The 22,707-nt window shown below is 37.3% G+C and overlaps 2 protein-coding genes across 2 annotated transcripts in view; one reads left to right on the top strand and one right to left on the bottom strand.

The window, feature by feature from the left end:
- Positions 1-22,707, bottom strand: part of LOC134823189 (polyunsaturated fatty acid 5-lipoxygenase-like) — a 1,185,970-nt gene that overhangs the window by 667,313 nt on the left and 495,950 nt on the right. The window lies entirely within an intron of this gene.
- Positions 18,385-20,172, top strand: LOC134823711 (uncharacterized). The gene has a single exon (XM_063835244.1). The coding sequence runs from the start codon at positions 18,385-18,387 to the stop codon at positions 20,170-20,172; it is 1,788 nt and encodes a 595-aa protein (XP_063691314.1).

The following is a 22,707-nucleotide window of genomic DNA, read 5'->3' as shown; positions in this document are numbered from 1 at the left end:
ACACAGTAGTTATTAAAGGGGGTTATGCTTCTTATAGCTATCTCTGGGTACGTGAGATAGTTATCATCGGAAGAGATATAGAACTCATCAGTCTAGGTACAATTTTATATCATAGACTAATTTCTATTTATAATTTTCCACCATTCTAAAAAAGTTGACAAAAAAGCTTTTTGAAATATTGTGTTCATAAGATATTGATGCAAAAATTGATTCATAAATGAATGCTTTTACCCCATCTTCTATATAAAAGACTCATGAAATACACCCGTCTTTATCATAGCATTTACTAATTATGGTTATATTAAGCCGTGGTAAAGCTATAAATGCGATTTTAGCGGTATAAGTTTTAAATTACTTTTCCTTCGGTTGATGGCGTTGCACAATCTCCATATTCTAATCCAAATCAGTTAATGGAATTGTTTTGATGATCCATTGGTTATAAATTGTACAATTAGTAAATATACCAAAACTCACTTCAGACGTTGAATCAGTTAACACAGAAGTGAAGAAAGGCTCTTACGCAAAGATTTCGTGTATCATCACTGACATAACAGAAACAGCAACAGTGACCTGGCGAACTAGTACAGGACCAGTTCCAGCTGAAAAGTTCACTCCTGTCCAAGGAAGTAACTCTGCAGGGACACAGACATCAACTCTTGCTGTAGACGGAACTCTTGTCAACGAAGATACTGCTTACACTTGCAGAGTCACTTCCGGATCTTTACCTGATTCCAACTTCTCTGATACCACTGTCAATCTGAACGTTTATGGTATGTTCTTTAAACGCTAATGCAGTAATTTTGCAATCCATTTTTCAATACATGAACGAATTTCTATCCTTCCTCCATATTCCAATTTACATCAGTTTAAAAGGAATTGATTTGATGATCCGTCGGTTATAAATTGTAGAATTTGTCGAATTTGTAAATGTACCAAAACTCACTTCAGACGTTGAATCAGTTAACACAGAAGTGAAGAAAGGCTCTTACGCAACGATTTCGTGTATCATCACTGGCATAACAGAAACTGCAGCAGTGACCTGGCGAACTAGTACAGGACCAGTTCCAGCTGAAAAGTTCACTCCTGTCCAAGGAAGTAACTCTGGTGGGACACAGACATCAACTCTTGCTGTAGACGGAACTCTCGTCAACGAAGATACTGCTTACGCTTGCAGAGTCACTTCCGGATCTTTACCTGATTCCAACTTCTCTGATACCACTGTCAATCTGAACGTTTATGGTATGTTCTTCAAACGCTAATGCAGTATAAATCGTACAATCTATTTTTCGATTCATGAACGAATTTCTATCATTCCTATTTCCTTCATATTCCAATTCACATCAGTACAAGAAAATGATTTCATGATCTGTCGGTTATAAATTGTAGAATTTGTAAATGTACCAAAACTCATTTCAGACGTTGAATCAGTTAACACAGAAGTGAAGAAAGGCTCTTACGCAACGATTTCTTGTATCATCACTGGCATAACAGAAACAGCAGCAGTGACCTGGCGAACTAGTACAGGACCAGTTCCAGCTGAAAAGTTCACTCCTGTCCAAGGAAGTAACTCTGCAGGGACACAGACATCAACTCTTGCTGTAGACGGAACTCTCGTCAACGAAGATACTGCTTACACTTGCAGAGTCACTTCCGGATCTTTACCTGATTCCAACTTCTCTGATACCACTGTCAATCTGAACGTTTATGGTATGTTCTTCAAACGCTAATGCAGTATAAATCGTAAAATCTATTTTTCGATTCATGAACGAATTTCTATCATTCCTATTTCCTCCATATTCCAATTCACATCAGTACAAGAAAATGATTTCATGATCTGTCGGTTATAAATTGTAGAATTTGTAAATGTACCAAAACTCATTTCAGACGTTGAATCAGTTAACACAGAAGTGAAGAAAGGCTCTTACGCAACGATTTCTTGTATCATCACTGGCATAACAGAAACAGCAGCAGTGACCTGGCGAACTAGTACAGGACCAGTTCCAGCTGAAAAGTTCACTCCTGTCCAAGGAAGTAACTCTGCAGGGACACAGACATCAACTCTTGCTGTAGACGGAACTCTCGTCAACGAAGATACTGCTTACACTTGCAGAGTCACTTCCGGATCTTTATCTGATTCCAACTTCTCTGATACCACTGTCAATCTGAACGTTTATGGTATGTTCTTTAAACGCTAATGAAGTAATTTTGCAATCAATTTTTCAATTCATGAACGAATTTCTATCCTTCCTCCATATTCCAATTTACATCAGTTTACAAGGAATTGATTTGATGATCCGTCGGTTATAAATTGTAGAATTTGTAAATGTACCAAAACTCGTTTCAGACGTTGAATCAGTTATAACAGAAGTGAAGAAAGGCTCTTACGCAACAATTTCTTGTATCATCACTGGCATAACAGAAACAGCAGCAGTGACCTGGCGAACTAGTACAGGACCAGTTCCAGCTGAAAAGTTCACTCCTGTCCAAGGAAGTAACTCTGCAGGGACACAGACATCAAGTCTTGCTGTAGACGGAGCTCTCGTCAACGAAGATACTGCCTACACTTGCAGAGTCACTTCCGGATCTTTACCTGATTCCAACTTCTCTGATACCACTGTCAATCTGAACCTTTATGGTATGTTCTTCAAACGCTAATGCAGTATAAATCGTACAATCTATTTTTCGATTCATGAACGAATTTCTATCATTCCTATTTCCTTCATATTCCAATTCACATCAGTACAAGAAAATGATTTCATGATCTGTCGGTTATAAATTGTAGAATTTGTAAATGTACCAAAACTCATTTCAGACGTTGAATCAGTTAACACAGAAGTGAAGAAAGGCTCTTACGCAACGATTTCTTGTATCATCACTGGCATAACAGAAACAGCAGCAGTGACCTGGCGAACTAGTACAGGACCAGTTCCAGCTGAAAAGTTCACTCCTGTCCAAGGAAGTAACTCTGCAGGGACACAGAGATCAACTCTTGCTGTAGACGGAACTCTCGTCAACGAAGATACTGCTTACACTTGCAGAGTCACTTCCGGATCTTTACCTGATTCCAACTTCTCTGATACCACTGTCAATCTGAACGTTTATGGTATGTTCTTCAAACGCTAATGCAGTATAAATCGTAAAATCTATTTTTCGATTCATGAACGAATTTCTATCATTCCTATTTCCTCCATATTCCAATTCACATCAGTACAAGAAAATGATTTCATGATCTGTCGGTTATAAATTGTAGAATTTGTAAATGTACCAAAACTCGTTTCAGACGTTGAATCAGTTATAACAGAAGTGAAGAAAGGCTCTTACGCAACGATTTCTTGTATCATCACTGGCATAACAGAAACAGCAGCAGTGACCTGGCGAACTAGTACAGGACCAGTTCCAGCTGAAAAGTTCACTCCTGTCCAAGGAAGTAACTCTGCAGGGACACAGAGATCAACTCTTGCTGTAGACGGAACTCTCGTCAACGAAGATACTGCTTACACTTGCAGAGTCACTTCCGGATCTTTACCTGATTCCAACTTCTCTGATACCACTGTCAATCTGAACGTTTATGGTATGTTCTTTAAACGCTAATGAAGTAATTTTGCAATCCATTTTTCAATTCATGAACGAATTTCTATCCTTCCTCCATATTCCAATTTACATCAGTTTACAAGGAATTGATTTGATGATCCGTCGGTTATAAATTGTAGAATTTGTAAATGTACCAAAACTCATTTCAGACGTTGAATCAGTTAACACAGAAGTGAAGAAAGGCTCTTACGCAACAATTTCTTGTATCATCACTGGCATAACAGAAACAGCAGCAGTGACCTGGCGAACTAGTACAGGACCAGTTCCAGCTGAAAAGTTCATTCCTGTCCAAGGAAGTAACTCTGCAGGGACACAGAGATCAACTCTTGCTGTAGACGGAACTCTCGTCAACGAAGATACTGCTTACACTTGCAGAGTCACTTCCGGATCTTTACCTGATTCCAACTTCTCTGATACCACTGTCAATCTGAACCTTTATGGTATGTTCTTCAAACGCTAATGCAGTATAAATCGTACAATCTATTTTTCGATTCATGAACGAATTTCTATCATTCCTATTTCCTTCATATTCCAATTCACATCAGTACAAGAAAATGATTTCATGATCTGTCGGTTATAAATTGTAGAATTTGTAAATGTACCAAAACTCATTTCAGACGTTGAATCAGTTAACACAGAAGTGAAGAAAGGCTCTTACGCAACGATTTCTTGTATCATCACTGGCATAACAGAAACAGCAGCAGTGACCTGGCGAACTAGTACAGGACCAGTTCCAGCTGAAAAGTTCACTCCTGTCCAAGGAAGTAACTCTGCAGGGACACAGACATCAACTCTTGCTGTAGACGGAACTCTCGTCAACGAAGATACTGCTTACACTTGCAGAGTCACTTCCGGATCTTTACCTGATTCCAACTTCTCTGATACCACTGTCAATCTGAACGTTTATGGTATGTTCTTCAAACGCTAATGCAGTATAAATCGTAAAATCTATTTTTCGATTCATGAACGAATTTCTATCATTCCTATTTCCTCCATATTCCAATTCACATCAGTACAAGAAAATGATTTCATGATCTGTCGGTTATAAATTGTAGAATTTGTAAATGTACCAAAACTCGTTTCAGACGTTGAATCAGTTATAACAGAAGTGAAGAAAGGCTCTTACGCAACGATTTCTTGTATCATCACTGGCATAACAGAAACAGCAGCAGTGACCTGGCGAACTAGTACAGGACCAGTTCCAGCTGAAAAGTTCACTCCTGTCCAAGGAAGTAACTCTGCAGGGACACAGACATCAACTCTTGCTGTAGACGGAACTCTCGTCAACGAAGATACTGCTTACACTTGCAGAGTCACTTCCGGATCTTTACCTGATTCCAACTTCTCTGATACCACTGTCAATCTGAACGTTTATGGTATGTTCTTTAAACGCTAATGAAGTAATTTTGCAATCCATTTTTCAATTCATGAACGAATTTCTATCCTTCCTCCATATTCCAATTTACATCAGTTTACAAGGAATTGATTTGATGATCCGTCGGTTATAAATTGTAGAATTTGTAAATGTACCAAAACTCATTTCAGACGTTGAATCAGTTAACACAGAAGTGAAGAAAGGCTCTTACGCAACAATTTCTTGTATCATCACTGGCATAACAGAAACAGCAGCAGTGACCTGGCGAACTAGTACAGGACCAGTTCCAGCTGAAAAGTTCACTCCTGTCCAAGGAAGTAACTCTGCAGGGACACAGACATCAACTCTTGCTGTAGACGGAGCTCTCGTCAACGAAGATACTGCCTACACTTGCAGAGTCACTTCCGGATCTTTACCTGATTCCAACTTCTCTGATACCACTGTCAATCTGAACCTTTATGGTATGTTCTTCAAACGCTAATGCAGTATAAATCGTACAATCTATTTTTCGATTCATGAACGAATTTCTATCATTCCTATTTCCTTCATATTCCAATTCACATCAGTACAAGAAAATGATTTCATGATCTGTCGGTTATAAATTGTAGAATTTGTAAATGTACCAAAACTCATTTCAGACGTTGAATCAGTTAACACAGAAGTGAAGAAAGGCTCTTACGCAACGATTTCTTGTATCATCACTGGCATAACAGAAACAGCAGCAGTGACCTGGCGAACTAGTACAGGACCAGTTCCAGCTGAAAAGTTCACTCCTGTCCAAGGAAGTAACTCTGCAGGGACACAGACATCAACTCTTGCTGTAGACGGAACTCTCGTCAACGAAGATACTGCTTACACTTGCAGAGTCACTTCCGGATCTTTACCTGATTCCAACTTCTCTGATACCACTGTCAATCTGAACGTTTATGGTATGTTCTTTAAACGCTAATGAAGTAATTTTGCAATCCATTTTTCAATTCATGAACGAATTTCTATCCTTCCTCCATATTCCAATTTACATCAGTTTACAAGGAATTGATTTGATGATCCGTCGGTTATAAATTGTAGAATTTGTAAATGTACCAAAACTCATTTCAGACGTTGAATCAGTTAACACAGAAGTGAAGAAAGGCTCTTACGCAACAATTTCTTGTATCATCACTGGCATAACAGAAACAGCAGCAGTGACCTGGCGAACTAGTACAGGACCAGTTCCAGCTGAAAAGTACACTCCTGTCCAAGGAAGTAACTCTGCAGGGACACAGACATCAACTCTTGCTGTAGACGGAACTCTCGTCAACGAAGATACTGCCTACACTTGCAGAGTCACTTCCGGATCTTTACCTGATTCCAACTTCTCTGATACCACTGTCAATCTGAACGTTTATGGTATGTTCTTTAAACGCTAATGCAGTTATTTTGCAATCCATTTTTCGCTTCATGAACGAATTTCTATCCTTCCTCCATATTCCAATTTACATCAGTTTACAAGGAATTGATTTGATGATCCGTCGGTTATAAATTGTAGAATTTGGCGAATTCGTAAATGTACCAAAACTCATTTCAGACGTTGAATCAATTGACACAGAAGTGAAGAAAGGCTCTTACGCAACAATTTCTTGTATCATCACTGGCATAACAAAAACAGCAGCAGTGACCTGGCGAACTAGTACAGGACCAGTACCAGCTGAAAAGTTCAATCCTGTCCAAGGAAGTTACTCTGCAGGGACACAGACATCAACTCTTGCCGTAGACGGAACTCTTGTCAACGAAGATACTGCCTACACTTGCAGAGTCACTTCCGGATCTTTACCTGATTCCAACTTCTCTGATACCACTGCCAATCTGAACGTTTATGGTATGTTTTTTAAACGCTAATGCAGTTATTTTGCAATCCATTTTTCGATTCATGAACGAATTTCTATCCTTCCTCCATATTCCAATTTACATCAGCATACAAGGAATTGATTTGATGATCCGTCGGTTATAAATTGTAGAATTTGACCTTTATCAAATCATGCCTATTGTACCAACGCATGAACAAGGTGGTACAATTGACCTTATACTCTCTACAGAAAACCTTAGGTCCAGAATGGGCCCAGTTTCTGTGACCAAATCAGGAACAACTATCCGACAACTTTCTGGTTCATTTTGATTTGGAGTATCACTGCGGTAAGAAACCCAAGATGATTTGGAAAAAGGTCAATTACCGAAATTTTAAAGATCTTGACAAAAACATTTTTAGAGAAAGTTTGAAGAACTCATCTCTGTGCCAAGGAAACTTTGACTGGTCACTAGACGAAGCTGTTACACAGTACAATGAGGTTCTTTCGAGCCTTATGGACACCCATTGCCCAGGAGTGGACAGGAAAGTGAAAGCTAATGAAACTCCCTGGATTGATGAAGAGCTGAGAGAAGTGAGAAGAAAGAGAAGAAGAGCAAAGAGAGCTTGGAGGTCTGGAAAAGGACTTAAATCAGCGTACGTAGGACTTCGGGATAAACTTCAGGGTATGGAGTTTGAAAAAAGAAAGGGATGTTATAGAAACTCTATCACAGCTTCATCAGGTGATATTAAATCCCTTTACAAGAAAGTCAATCGCTTGTTGGGTAATTCTCAAACAAGTATGCCATCTGGAAATCCCAAGGAAGTTGCAGATGATCTAAAAGCTTTCTTTTCTGGAAAAGTGGAAAACATCCGGTCCTCAATTGAAAACCTTCGTGATGTACCGGCCGAACCCCAGGAAAACCCAAGAGGTGATAAAAAGGAGTCAAAGTTAGAGACTTTTAAAGCAGTAGAAGTGTCCGAGATGGAAACCCTGGTGAAAAGTATGTCAAATAAGTTCTGTGACTTAGATCCAATACCCATGTTTCTCCTGAAACACTGCATTAAAGAACTAGCACCATTTCTCTGCTACATCGTCAACCTTTCCATTGAAACTGCTAAGTTTCCATCAGATCTTAAGAGAGCAGTGGTCAGACCCACCCTCAAAAAGGATGGAGCAGATCCTGACTGTCTAAAAAACTATAGACCAGTTTCAAATCTCCCGGTTATGTCCAAAATCCTTGAAAAGTACGTACTCAGTCAACTCAACGAATACTTGGATGCAGAAAATCTTCATTGTCCAGTTCAGTCTGGTTATAGACCAAAACATAGCTGTGAAACTTTATTAGTGAAAATGACTGATGACATTCTTGGGGAAATTGAGCAGGGTAGAATTGTGACACTGGTCCTGCTAGACCTTTCAGCAGCTTTCGACACAATAGATCATAAGATACTTATCAGAAAACTCTTAGCTGATTTTGGAATCACAGGTAAAGCTAACAGCTGGTTTGAGGATTATCTTCATGCAAGATCGTTCAATGTCAAAGTTGGTCAGGAGGTATCTGATGTAATGTGTCTTCTTTTTGGAGTGCCTCAGGGATCTTTGCTTGGACCGATTCTGTTCATCCTGTACATTAAACAACTTCAGAAGATAGCTGCTAAATATGGTATTCGTATTCAGCTATAATATGCAGATGACTCGCAGCTCTACATTTCTTTTGAACCCCTAATACCTGGAGAACTAAGTGAAATGAAAATTAAGATCAATGCCTGCCTTGATGAAATAAGGGCCTGGATGCTTGAAAATTATATGAAACTTAATGAGTCAAAAACAGAGCTACTAGTCATTGGGAAGCCTTTGGTTCTTAGAGAATTTGGACAGAATCAAATTTCTGTTAATTTTGGGAGTAGGAAGTGATGCCAACAGAATGTGTCGGTGACAATTGGAAGAGTTTAGGAGTCAAACTAGACCCAGCTCTTACCATGGAAAGACAGCTAAACAATGTTAAACAGAAGTCAATGTGGGCATTAACTAATCTGAAGAGAATACGATGTTATCTTGATGAAAGTTTAAAAGTTATGCTAGTGAAGCAACTGGTTATATCGAAGCTTGACTACTGTAATGCACTGTATGTTTGCCTACCGATAAAGTCACTGAAAAAGCTCAAATCTGTACTGAATGCTGGAATACGATTCATCTATAACATCGATGACCGTGATGTAGATCTTCTTGAATACTACAAAAAAGCACACATTCTCCCCATTGAAGAACGAATAAGTTTCAAGATTTGTCTTCTGGCGTATAAGGTTATGTACAGCCAAGCACCACCATATCTGTCTGAACTTCTTCAGATTGACTCCCAGGCAGCATATTCTAAAACACGGCAACTGTCTGGTGATGACTTAAGGTTTAAGGTTAGTAGACCCAGTAAAATCAGGCTAGGTGATAAGAGGTTTAGCAACGCAGCCCCAAAACTCTGGAACTTGCTACCGTATACGGTAAGAAAAGCTAACAACATTGATACTTTTAAACGGGCTTTAAAAACCCATTTTTTCAATAATCATAAACATACCTAGTCGTATTTATATTTGTGTTCTTTTTTAGAAAGTTCCTAGAACCTGGCCTTAGTTTGTAGATTATTCCATGGGATTTTTTAACTGTCATGAGTTGTGTGTATAGTTACACTTACACGGAGTCCGGAGAGACTAGACTGCCATTTGCCATGCCCTGGCTTGTTTTTATTTTTTATTTTTATAAACCTGTATCTTTGGCCAGTACCACATGATTGCAGAGTTGGTAGCACATGCTTCGGCAATCTACCTGTACCTCAGTGAACCGGTGGGTGAACGGCAGCTTGCTTGCAAGCTGTTGGGTACAGGGTGATGTAGTGTGCGAGTTCCCTTAATTGGGTGCGACAATACTCAGGGAAATCGGACTGGGGATCCGTCGGCCTGGTCTACTACCTTGAGCAACTCATTAAATGATTGTGTGGTATTGACGGGGATGCAGGCCTCAGTTTGTGTTTGTTGTTTTGATCTCCAAATAAAGAAGAGTGTATAATGAAGTTCAATTAATTAAATTCTTTTGAATAAATAAATGTAACCATTATGTGTCGAGATTATTATTTTTCTCTTATAGTTTATTCCATCTGATGTCTGATTGTACCACCATGTCTGTCGTATAATATAGTTTTTAGACGTTAGTGTTACTAATAAGCGGTTTAAAGGAAATTGAGAATTTTTTGTTGGAGAATTCTAAATTATTAAAGTTTTATCTTTGTTTGGACAGCCGCTCTGACATTAGTAGCTAGTACCATTCTTGGTTACTAGTTGCTAATATGAGCGGGATATAAATACTTTGTTATTATTATGTTATTATTATTATTATTTGTGGAATTAGTAAATGTACCAAAACTCATTTCAGACGTTGAATCAGTTAACACAGAAGTGAAGAAAGGCTCTTACGCAACGATTTCTTGTATCATCACTGGCATAACAGAAACAGCAGCAGTGACCTGGCGAACTAGTACAGGACCAGTTTTAGCTGAAAAGTTCACCCCTGTCCAAGGAAGTAACTCTGCAGGGACACAGACATCAACTCTTGCTGTAGAAGGAACTCTTGTCAACGAAGATACTGCCTACACTTGCAGAGTCACTTTCGGATCTTTACCTGATTCCAACTTCTCTGATACCACTGTCAATCTAAACGTTTATGGTATGTTCTTCAAACGCTAATGCAGTATAAATCTTACAATCAATTTTTCGATTCATGAACGAATTTCTATCCTTCCTCTATATTCCAATTCACATCAGTACAAGAAAATGATTTCATGATCCGTCGGTTATAAATTGTAGAATTTGTAAATGTACCAAAACTCATTTCAGACGTTGAATCAGTTAACACAGAAGTGAAGAAAGGCTCTTACGCAACGATTTCTTGTATCATCACTGGCATAACAGAAACAGCACTAGTGACTTGGCGAACAAGTACAGGACCTGTTCCAGGCGATAAGCTCGTCCCTACCCAAGGAAGTAACTTTGCAGGCACACAGACATCAACTCTTGCCGTAGATGGAACTCTTGTCAACGAAGATACTGCCTACACTTGCAGAGTCACTTCCGGATCTTTACCTGATTCCAATTTCTCTGATACCACTGTCAATCTAAACGTTTATGGTATGTTCTTTAACCTCCATAACTGAAAGTGAAGTTATTTTGCAAGGCAAATTTTTGTATCCATACGATTTTTTGTCTTACAACAAACTTTCAATTGATGTCATTATAAGAACAAAAACATATTTATATTATTCGAGAGTTATAAATTTGTAAATATACATTTACCAAAACTTACTTCAGACGTTGAACCAGTTAACAAAGAAGCAAAGAAAGGTTCTAGCACATCGATATCCTGTGTTATCACTGGAATTATTGAAACAGCAACAGTAACTTGGCGGACTAGTACGGGACCAGTTCCAGCTGAAAAGTTCACCCCTGTCCAAGGAAGCCACTCTGGAGGGAGACAGACATCAACTCTTGCTGTAGACGGGACCCTTGTCAACGAAGATACTGCCTACTCTTGCAGAGTCACTTCCGGTTCATTACCTAATTTCAGCCACTCGGATACCACCGTCAATCTAAACGTTTATGGTATGTTCTTGAAATGCCAAACAGTGTCATTACTCATTTTGCAATACAGTTATTTATTTAAGGACGTATTGGAATCTTGCAGCAAAAAATCATCGTGGATTATAAATCATAAATTGTAGTATTTTAAGTAACTGCAAATTGTTTTATATTTGGATGTATTAATTTCAGAGATAAGGGTGAAAAGCTATGACGTGCTAGCAGGTACTGCATCAACGTTGACTTGTTCAATAAAAGGATCAGCTGCCAATCTGATACATATTCAGTGGGTGGACAACAAAGGAACACTTTTCTCTCATGATTCAGACATTTCTGACTTGACTGTCAGGTAATCTTTTATATTACTGGAATATACAGATAATTGAAATGATAGAAGATTTGAGATCCTAATACAAATATATGATGTATCGCTATTTTATAATTTGTTGCAAAATGTAGATGTTGTTGGATTACTTACTCCTTCAATTGATCAGTGATGGAGCACTAATGGATGGGATGAAGGAGTCGACTATGATCCTTTTAGCTGACGTGACTTTGTTAGGCGATCAACTATTCACATGTAGGATTTCAGTAGGAGAAAAAGATCAATATGATGATACCTCGGTGCTTCTGAAGACCTTCACAGTTCGGTACGTTTAATAATGTAGTTCAAAAATCTTATTTAATATTGCGCAAATAAAAGAATTCGTAGAATTAAATAATACCTTCTTAAACCGAAATCTCCATTCAACCAATCATATTCATATCGTTGTATTAAATTTTGAACTACTCCAATTTTCCTAAATTTCCATTTAATTCAACTTCTTATTTCAGTACAACCGATGATTTTGTTAGAACAGGAGACCCAGCAGTATTGAAGTGTACTGTGATCTTTCCTACCGACACATTGATAGTTGCTTGGTCACACCAAAATACTATATTTGAAGGTTAAATTCCAAGTTTTTGTGTAACTCTATGAAATACTACTTTGAGCTTGGTCATTGGTGCCCCCTTATGTAAATATTGATATCAATATTATATCGTATATAACATTTTAACTTTTTTTGCAGAGACAAGAAAAGAAACCTTACAAAATAGTACAACAACAACAATTTTACGATTAGACCCTCCCAACGAAGTTGCTTCTTACACTTGCATAGTCTTCGCCCATGGTCAAGAGTATAACTTTTACTCGGAAGTTAAAATAGAAACCGATGGTAATCTAAATCAACAGATTATAATATTTCATCCTAATTTCGAAACAAGATTACAAATCAAAGAGACATTGCATCCTTTTTTTGTTATTAGACTCAGTCGAGGCGTAGAATGATTTAAATAAGTCGGTTGTATTCACTATCGATTTCAAAAACGATTTATTTGACAAGTAAGAGTATAAAGAATATTTCATTGAAAATTATCTGATTCTGAACGGTTTAAATTGTGAGCTATGAATATGCATGATAAAATTTATGCACTCTTCGTTCGTGAGCGCGTTTATTTTTTATTGTGACCGTAAATTTTAAAACCGACTAGGTAGTGCACATTGTGTGATCATCTCAAGAGTTTCAATATATGTAATAGCATCCACCAACAGGTTTAGCGCTGACACCAGAACAAGAGATAAGAGCTTTCAACGGAGCAACAGTCAACCTGAAATCTTCTTATTTCTTCTTCTCGTTTGCTGATGGACACTTTTGGTGGAAGCACAATGACTCTCTGTGTTTGACTAAAACTTGCAGGTATTTTTCTTTTACTGCGGATTTTGCTGTACTGAAATAGTTTTTAACCCATATCTATCAAATAACAAATAAACTGATTTGAATTTAACTACAAACATTGTTCAAATGTTTTACTCATAGGGATATTATCAACACCCCAAAGACCTCCGTAATCAGCATCATTGTAAGCAACTCTACAGTTGGGGCCTGGAGATCCTTTTACACAGAAACAACGAGCAGTAAGCTTAATTTTGTCAATTATATACTATTCTGTTTTTGCAGAGTGCAGCAATTATATGGTATAAACATTATTTCACTGAAAATAGAGATTTTCATTTGTTTACATATCCGTGAATAACACTGACAACTCACATATCGCAGAGCGAATTCTACAGAGCAACCAAGTGATTTTGATTGGAGTGAATGTCAGTGGGACTCAATATCCCAATTCTGTGTGGGGCATTTCAGGGACTGAATCAGAAGTCACCTGTTCCGTACCATTTAACATGACTAATTCTATTTTGAATAATTTGCGGTAAGTTTATGCTATGAGCTTAGGCCTTAGACAGCCTGAAGAGTTAATTGGAAAATATTTTGTGAGTCATAATAATCTCATTTACAAATTATGGACCAAACATTGTGGCTTGTTTTCATGCTGGTTACCAGAATTTCATGATAGATATATCTATATTTCACTTCTATCCAAATTAAATGTCCTGGTAAATCATAATACGATGTTTACTAAAAATGTCAAAACACGAAGGTGGAAGTTGGATGGCAAGTTTGTAAACAATAAAGGTTTTACCTATAATAAGCACCATGATGTTATCATCTTCAAAATGATGGAGAAAGTTTATGGCACTACAAAAGTCCAGTGGAAAATCATAGTTGCTCACTCCACAGCAGCTGTTGGAAATCTTTATTGTCGGGCCCAGTACAGCTCAGGTAAAGAAAGAAATTCTCAGACAGGCTTCCTTTAAAATTAGTTCATTAAAAATAAAAGCATTTTAAAGTGGAAACATGTCAGTTAAAGATTTATGACCTCTACGCAGAACCTCAAAGTTTTGTTAACTAAAAAAAACTCTCGAACCCAGGACAAATCGTTAATACACCAATGAGTCATCTGAACGAAATAAGGATAGACAGTGACCTCGATTTAATAGTTCTGACTCCAGATACAGGAGCTTTGGTGACTTTCATAACTCATGCACCTTCAGCACCGCTGTCAAGGAATTTGGATTGCTCTCTTGATCTTGTGAGTGAGAATTAATTATTTCAAACAAATTTTCTGGCATGCTTCATTTGTTCTACCATTCGTGAAGATCGTAGGTTCTAGACATAACACTGAATTCTAACTATCGATATCTCAGGTCAACTCTGTTAGTAAATCGACAGATTCAAAAATCTCAGCCGATGGGTTAATCTTCACCGAAGTTTATCACATTCGCAGGTGAGAACATCTTTAGAAAGTAAAAGTTAAGATTAAAATTATTTATCAGTAAACAAAATAGCTTCCATCCTACTTTCGTTTTTACGGACACAATTAACCTAAGTTGATTTAAGGCTGATGAAGTATGTGTTATGATGCATTATTCCTCCCTAATTATCTTATAGGGAAGGGGGGGGGGGGAGGGTAGGAGGGGTGATTAAATCATTGATTCAATTATTTTCAGTTCTGATTCTATGATAGAAGGAGGCTCCCGCTCAAAAGATGATTTAGTTTCACAACATGGTACTTGTGATTACTCAGTTCGGATTCAGAATTCAGTCCAAGAATCTCTTACAGTTACAGTGAAATTTTCGTTGCTCGGCAAGTATTTCTGTGTTCCTACAGCACTACACTATTTTGAACTTTTCTACCTAATGCTTTGGAAAATGACACAACGCCCTCAAAATGATTCCCACTCGATATTTCCATCAATAATTTAATTTTCTACACTTTCACGATCGGTCTCCGATTATTTCCCTGCAATATTGTGTTCCATAATCAAAGAAAGATTCGAATAACGAAATAAATAATATATTGATTTGCATGATTAATAATATTATGAATACTATCATAATTGATACAATATAAAGGAATTCGAGTAATACTGATATTTATATATGTCTTTTTTCTGGGATATCATTTGTAAACTTTCTCGTCGTTTAGGTGAAGCAGTTGTCATAACACCAGTTTTGGCAACAGTGGGACGACCAGCCATTTTGACAACTTATTTCACTGCCAGAGACTTATCCGACGTCAGGATCACATGGCAGAAAAGAAGTAAATAAGCGTTATCTAAGTCAACATTAGTAATTATGTTCGTAGTTACATGTTAGTAATTTTTTAATGATAATACTTTTTGAATGATCAAAACTGAAAAACTTTAATAATCACTTCAAGATGGAGGGTCAATAAATTGGGAAAGTCTTCCATCGGATCACCAGTGGCAGTACCGTACACTTATCTCTCCAATCGATGATAAAGGTGTGATGTCTACCAAACTCTTCATTCAGAGATTGACTTCTAGCGATGTTGCAGGTATAAAAATGCGATAGGTTCTTCAATAATTTAATTTTAGGATGTTAGGTATAATTAAATTAGTATAATTTTATTGTTTACTATGTACGTTGTATCTACACAGCTCACAGGCACTTGACCTATTTGATTATATCGAACATTAAATAAAATATCTTTATAAGTTAATAAAGTTTTAACCCAGAATGCAAAATTAAATTAAAAAATGAGTTTTTATATTTGAATTTGTCAATTTTATTTTTATTTTTCCAGACTACAGAGCAGTCATTTTCCTTTCGGGTCAACAGCAAACATGTGACATGATATGCATTAAGTCAGCTCAAGCAACAATTTCAAAAGTAAAGGCCGTTTTTGAAAGGTCGACTGCATTCTTTACAATGTCAGTCCTTGGAGACATAAAGCCATCGAGTGTATTCCTTCACTATAAAGGTTTGTTATTGTACTTTGTTGTACTTTTTCGGTTACAATTCACATTCATTGGTATTTTTTAAGAAATTTAATTTGTATGGACGTATGGTTCCGCAGTTTGAACTTCTACGAGAATACTAACAGAAGTCAGAAGGCCTAGTATAGCTGCGGCTGGCTGCAACACTATAAATAAATTGATAATATTAATAAAGTAAAATAACGCATAACAAATTTAGAGACAGTCGGTTCATGTACATATGTTTCTTACAGAATTAAAGTTAATTGTGTTTTGTAACTATAATGAAATCTTTCTCAGAAGGGAATAAGAATATTCCAGTATCCCTTCCAGACTTCTCTGCAGTATCGGGCCCCTACACAATCTCACATCGTTTAGAGGACGTTTACTTTTGTGACGGTGGTCATTACAGTTTCAGGTTTAAGTCATTCGAACTGCGCTAGCTTAGAAATTCCCTGAATGATCCATTCAACGGCGTATTTTAAATTTCGTCTTGATTATACATGATTTGTTCATTAATTCTTTTGCCGTCAAGGCCATTGCCAAGCAACTTATATTTTGAATTTATTCAAAGGCCCATCATATCACTATCAGGATCAAGTTGGAGACTGGATTCGAATTCAGTACTGACGAGACGAACTTAAAGATCAAACTACGCTGTAAACCACCTCGTACGCCTCCGAATACACTTTTGAAAAAGGTCAGTTTTATACAGATGTAATACTAATATTAGGTACAAAGCTCAGTTTAAAACTTGAATATAAATATGTTAATCTTCTCGAATTGATTACACTTTGACTTACAGATTAGTCCATTTTCTATCCACACTCAGTGAGTCAAGGATATTATTTTCAGGTTGAAATTGCTGAATCCGACGACTACAAATATGTTGTCACGTGCATTAACGAAGACCTTGTCTTAATGAACGAAAACGCGAAGGAAGTGATCTGCAACACATCTACTGGCTCATATCACACTAAGATTGATCTTAGTCCTTGTCTGAGAGTCATTGAACAAATTTACCCTTGAGCATTGACTCTGTGAAACATAAACTGGGATTGCAACTTGCAACTGCAAGGTTCAAATCATAGATCATATTTTTCGTGTAGTGTTTTTGAGTCTCATGATTTGATAGTTCTTTTATTCAAATTTCTGATTGTTTCTGAATAGACTCAGTGAAGACAAATTCTAATGGAAATAAATAGCTGAATAACGTATCGACATTTCTACGTCATACTCATATTCTGAAATAGTATTAATTCAATTATAACGATCAATATTCACATTAAAAATTTGACGACGAAATTTATTTCAAACAAAATATATAACTGTAAAATAGTTATCAACCGTAAATAGTTTTTAACGAAATCGGAGCAAATATGAACATAAAACTGACAAAATTGGGCTTATCTGAAAATTAACGAATAGCGTGACGTTATACAGGAGATAAAAAATTAAAAGAGATAAAAGAATTAAACGAGAATATTACTATTTACACGTCACTCAACTAAAAACTGTGTTAGATTGTTCAACTCTGTTTTATCGTTGAGTGTCGGTTTATTTTCAACTAAAAATCGGGCTTCTTTAATCTTTCTGTTGATGAGTGATGTTCCTCTATCTACGATTTGAAGTTTAAGCTTTGGGGGGCCTTTGTGCTGAGGGTGACTTTCCCTGTAGTGCTTTGCTAGTGGCTTATCTTCGTAAGATTTTGCTGTTGGATTTGCCGCACTACGGTAATGCTCGTCGAACCTGCACTTGATCGGTCTGTATGTTTCCCCACCATAGTTCTCGGTACAATTGTCTACTTCGCAAGTGATGTGGTAGACGGTATTAGTTGTGGTGCATTCTCCATCGGTTAAAGCTGCGCATGTTCTGCAGTTTGATGTTGTACAGGATTTCTTGTCAAGGGGTCTGGAGTCTGTAAGGAGATCCTTCAGTTTCCGTCCAGGTTTCTCGACAATTTTGATGGGGAGTCCACTATGTCTGACAGCATCTCTGTATTTGCGACTAGTAGCTTCGTTGACATAGCGTTGGAAAGAGTTATTCGCTAACACCAACTCAACTAAGACGCTTAAACAACATTTGAAGAACATTGCACCATTCGAGCAAACTTACACTCGTGCTCCACCTCTAGCAGACACTACCGTCGAGAACAAATTGGGTGCACTTCGACGAGATCTGATCAACATCACCAAGACAGCTCAAGTCACACCCAATCTCACTCCAAAACAACGAACTGCCCTCAGAAACCTGAAGAAAAATGAAGACCTTCAAATTTCCGTCGCTGACAAAACAGCAGAGTTTGTAGTAATGCCTAAAGAAGGTCATATCAGGACAACTACAACTCACCTCAACAATGGAAACGTCTACAAGAAGATCGACATACCACAGGATAAACTGGGCAAACAAAAGTACATAAACAAGTTAACTAAAACTCTAGAAGACGATGTTAACTCAACATTCAAGAACATTGCCAAGAGTCGTAATCTCCCTCAAGATGTTACTAACCTGTTAATGAGCCATCACACCACCCTCGCTACTGCAAGAGTGATGCTTAAAACACACAAGTACACAAGTGATGAGATCAAGACTCTTAACCCTGACACAATGAAAACTAGACCTATTGTTTCAGGCTGCAACTCCCCTTTCCACAAAATCCTTTGGTTCGTCTGTCACATCCTATATCCTCTGATGAATCTAGTACCTTCTCATTTGAAAAACACTCACGATTTTCTTCGAAGGATTAGAAACATCACACCAAATGATCTGAAGAGTCTTACTTTCTTTACAGCAGACGTCGAAGCTTTATACACCAATATCAACGTACTAACAGCACTAGAAGATGTCATGGAACTTGCCAAAGAAAATAGACAGTCAATCAGTACATACGGTCTCCATCTCTCTGATTTACAAGAACTACTAGAGACAACCCTAGGAAAGTCATATTTTGTCTACAACAATCAAGTCTACCTACAGCTTCTTGGATTGTTCATGGGAACCAACCCTGCACCTATACTAGCTACTGTCAAAATGTGGAAACTGGAAAAACTTTCAGTCTACGTAGACCTGAGGATAACACTGCCCACCTACAGCAGGTTTTACGACGATCTAAACGGAGCCACCACCAACAGACGAAAAGCTCAGCAACTGTGCAACCTCATCGAACAACAAGATCCTGACAAACTTATCAAACTAACTGTAGACTACCCTGACAATCAGAACGACTTTGTTCCCTTCCTCAACACGGAAATAAAGATCGACTCAGATGGAATAGTACATTCTAGACTCTACAGAAAACCACAGAAAAAGCCACTCACCCTCCACTACAACTCTCATCATACAACACGTACAAAGAATGCTACTGTTGAGAGTATGTACAACACCGCAGAGGCAGTCTCTAACAACAGAGAAAACGAGAAGTACTCAGAAAAGATGATAGATAAACTTCTCATCAACAACGGCTACACTGATAGAGTCTTAGAAACCATAAAGAATAAGAGAAAACGTAGAAAGAGAATTAATCAGAACGTACAGAACAAAGACCAAGCCGGAGCGATTCTCAAACTACCCTATGTCAACGAAGCTACTAGTCGCAAATACAGAGATGCTGTCAGACATAGTGGACTCCCCATCAAAATTGTCGAGAAACCTGGACGGAAACTGAAGGATCTCCTTACAGACTCCAGACCCCTTGACAAGAAATCCTGTACAACATCAAACTGCAGAACATGCGCAGCTTTAACCGATGGAGAATGCACCACAACTAATACCGTCTACCACATCACTTGCGAAGTAGACAATTGTACCGAGAACTATGGTGGGGAAACATACAGACCGATCAAGTGCAGGTTCGACGAGCATTACCGTAGTGCGGCAAATCCAACAGCAAAATCTTACGAAGACAAGCCACTAGCAAAGCACTACAGGGAAAGTCACCCTCAGCACAAAGGCCCCCCAAAGCTTAAACTTCAAATCGTAGATAGAGGAACATCACTCATCAACAGAAAGATTAAAGAAGCCCGATTTTTAGTTGAAAATAAACCAACACTCAACGATAAAATAGAGTTGAACAATCTAACACAGTTTTTAGTTGAGTGACGTGTAAATAGTAATATTCTCGTTTAATTCTTTTATCTCTTTTAATCTTTTATCTCCTGTATAACGTCACGCTATTCGTTAATTTTCAGATGAGCCCAATTTTGTCAGTTTTATGTTCATATTTGCTCCGATTTCGTTAAAAACTATTTACGGTTGATAACTATTTTACAGTTATATATTTTGTTTGAAATAAATTTCGTCGTCAAATTTTTAATGTGAATATTGATCGTTATAATTGAATTAATACTATTTCAGAATATGAGTATGACGTAGAAATGTCAATACGTTATTCAGCTATTTATTTCCATTAGAATTTGTCTTCACTGAGTCTATTCAGAAACAATCAGAAATTTGAATAAAAGAACTATAAATATGTTCTTCTTCTCGAATTGATTACACTTTGACTTACAGATTAGTCCATTTTCTATCCACACTCAGTGAGTCAAGGATATTATTTTCAGGTTGAAATTGCTGAATCCGACGACTACAAATATGTTGTCACGTGCATTAACGAAGACCTTGTCTTAATGAACGAAAACGCGAAGGAAGTGATCTGCAACACATCTACTGGCTCATATCACACTAAGATTGATCTTAGTCCTTGTCTGAGAGTCATTGAACAAATTTACCCTTGAGCATTGACTCTGTGAAACATAAACTGGGATTGCAACTTGCAACTGCAAGGTTCAAATCATAGATCATATTTTTATTCTTGTTTTAATGTTGGAGCTAATTTTATTCTTGAGGTAGTTTTTATTTTATCATAAAACTCTCAAAACAATATTGAGCGGCGCTCAGTTGTCATACGTTGTGCGCGGCTCCCGATCCCCCTGTATCGTCAGAACGATAGTGAAACGACCGTGGGCAGTGGGGGTCGCAACGTGATACAAGCGCTCAGCTTGCCATTATCCTTATATTCAATTGGTCCTGTGCAGCTCATGAACACAAAAGCCTGAGGTAATCAAAACAATTGCAATCTAACATTAGTCGTCACCCTGGTACTGGTAGTCAGGTTGAGGTAGTGGTACAATTTTTTGAAAATGAATTAATCCTGTTAGTGTTATTATATGTGTTAATGTTATGATGGCAAATTATTTTTTATTTGTGATTCAGATTGGTTTAACAGACAGAAGTCAGAACTGTACTTTTTTTTATTTAACCACTGATATAATCGTAAAATGTTTTTTCAAAGACCGTCGACAAGTCCAACTCGGTGCGCGTCTTGGTTGGTTATAAACTTACAATTTTGTAAAATTAAAACATGTAAACTGCGCTAAAACCATGTTTTCTGTTTTATTTTTTGTTTTGTGCGTTTTCAGCTGAAAGTTTTGTAAATTACAATTTTAAGTTTTACTGTACTATTTGATTAAACTTCTAATATTAATTAACAAAAAGTTGTTATTTTTCTGGTAAATAAAATAAACCGAGTGTGCTAAATCACTCTAAAAGACAGTTGAAACCTACTTGAATCGATGTATTTTCGGACGCTGATTCAATTCCGAATCACCCCCATGACATAATACTAATAGCTTAATAGGGTTAAAATTCTCCCCTGAGGTGATATTGGAGTCTCTGTACAGTGTACAGGCTCCAAGTCTCCACCGTCCTCCCCTATCGACATAAGAAATTGAAACTGGCCATGTTCAATGTTCACCGGAGAAACGTCCCCTAAACCTGAACCCCGCTCTGACATTGCTAGATTCGAAAAATCTGTGCTTCAGGTGAGATATTACTATTAGTTACTTTATCTAAGAGTTACTGGTGCTTCACTAATATCTCACCCCTGATACGAATCCTTACAAATTATTGATAATAATTTTATTTAACGTTAGAAAATAGTGAGAATTGAGTGGTAAGTAAGTGTAGGTTCAAATAGTATCGAGGACTTTAAACCTTTAATCAAGAGATCGTTTTAAAATGAGGTCTGTGTCAGCCTTTCGGGGGAAATTTTCATCGACTTATGACCAATAACCTGATATAATAGACAAAAAGGCTTTCAACAGAGAACTCGAGAAATAAACAAATAGTACAGAAAAAGTTTCAAAAATATAAACTGAATATTCACGTTTAGACTTGGCAGCCATCTGACAGCTTTTCAAACCTAACAGTTACCTCCTCAACTCCCAGTCTAGGTTCCCCAGTATAACTTTGCGATAGGAATCCTGATATACTCAGTACTTTAAGTTTATATTAGTTATTGTTATGATTTGATATTCTATCTATAATTCGTGAGTTCTTCAGAGAATTGATACACTTGTTATAACTTGGACTTGAATCCTAGGCTAAGGATAGAAATGGTTAATAATCATTATATTGCATAATATTACAATTCACAAGTCACAACATTCCTCCTTCATCTTTCAATACCTCGTGTTAGGATAAAAACAGCGCGCATAAAAGTACTGGACATAAATTACTTTATAAAATTTAAAACGTTCTGCGCGTTCCATAAAATCCTTCCTCTCTCTCTTCTGTCATTCAAATACGTGAACATTCAAAGCTTTTGATCCCGAAATAATCAATCAATTCTGGTTT

This window comes from Bolinopsis microptera, chromosome 11 (genome assembly GCF_026151205.1).
Source record: "Bolinopsis microptera isolate Bmic1 chromosome 11, MBARI_Bmic_1.0, whole genome shotgun sequence".
NCBI lineage: Eukaryota > Metazoa > Ctenophora > Tentaculata > Lobata > Bolinopsidae > Bolinopsis > Bolinopsis microptera.
Note: the sequence above shows the minus strand (reverse complement) of the source record. Positions and strands in the feature narration are given on the sequence as shown.

Bases quoted from the DNA above. Each gene is read 5' to 3' on its own strand.
- LOC134823711 (XM_063835244.1), top strand. From the start codon at position 18,385: ATGCCTAAAGAAGGTCATATCAGGACAACTACAACTCACCTCAACAAT.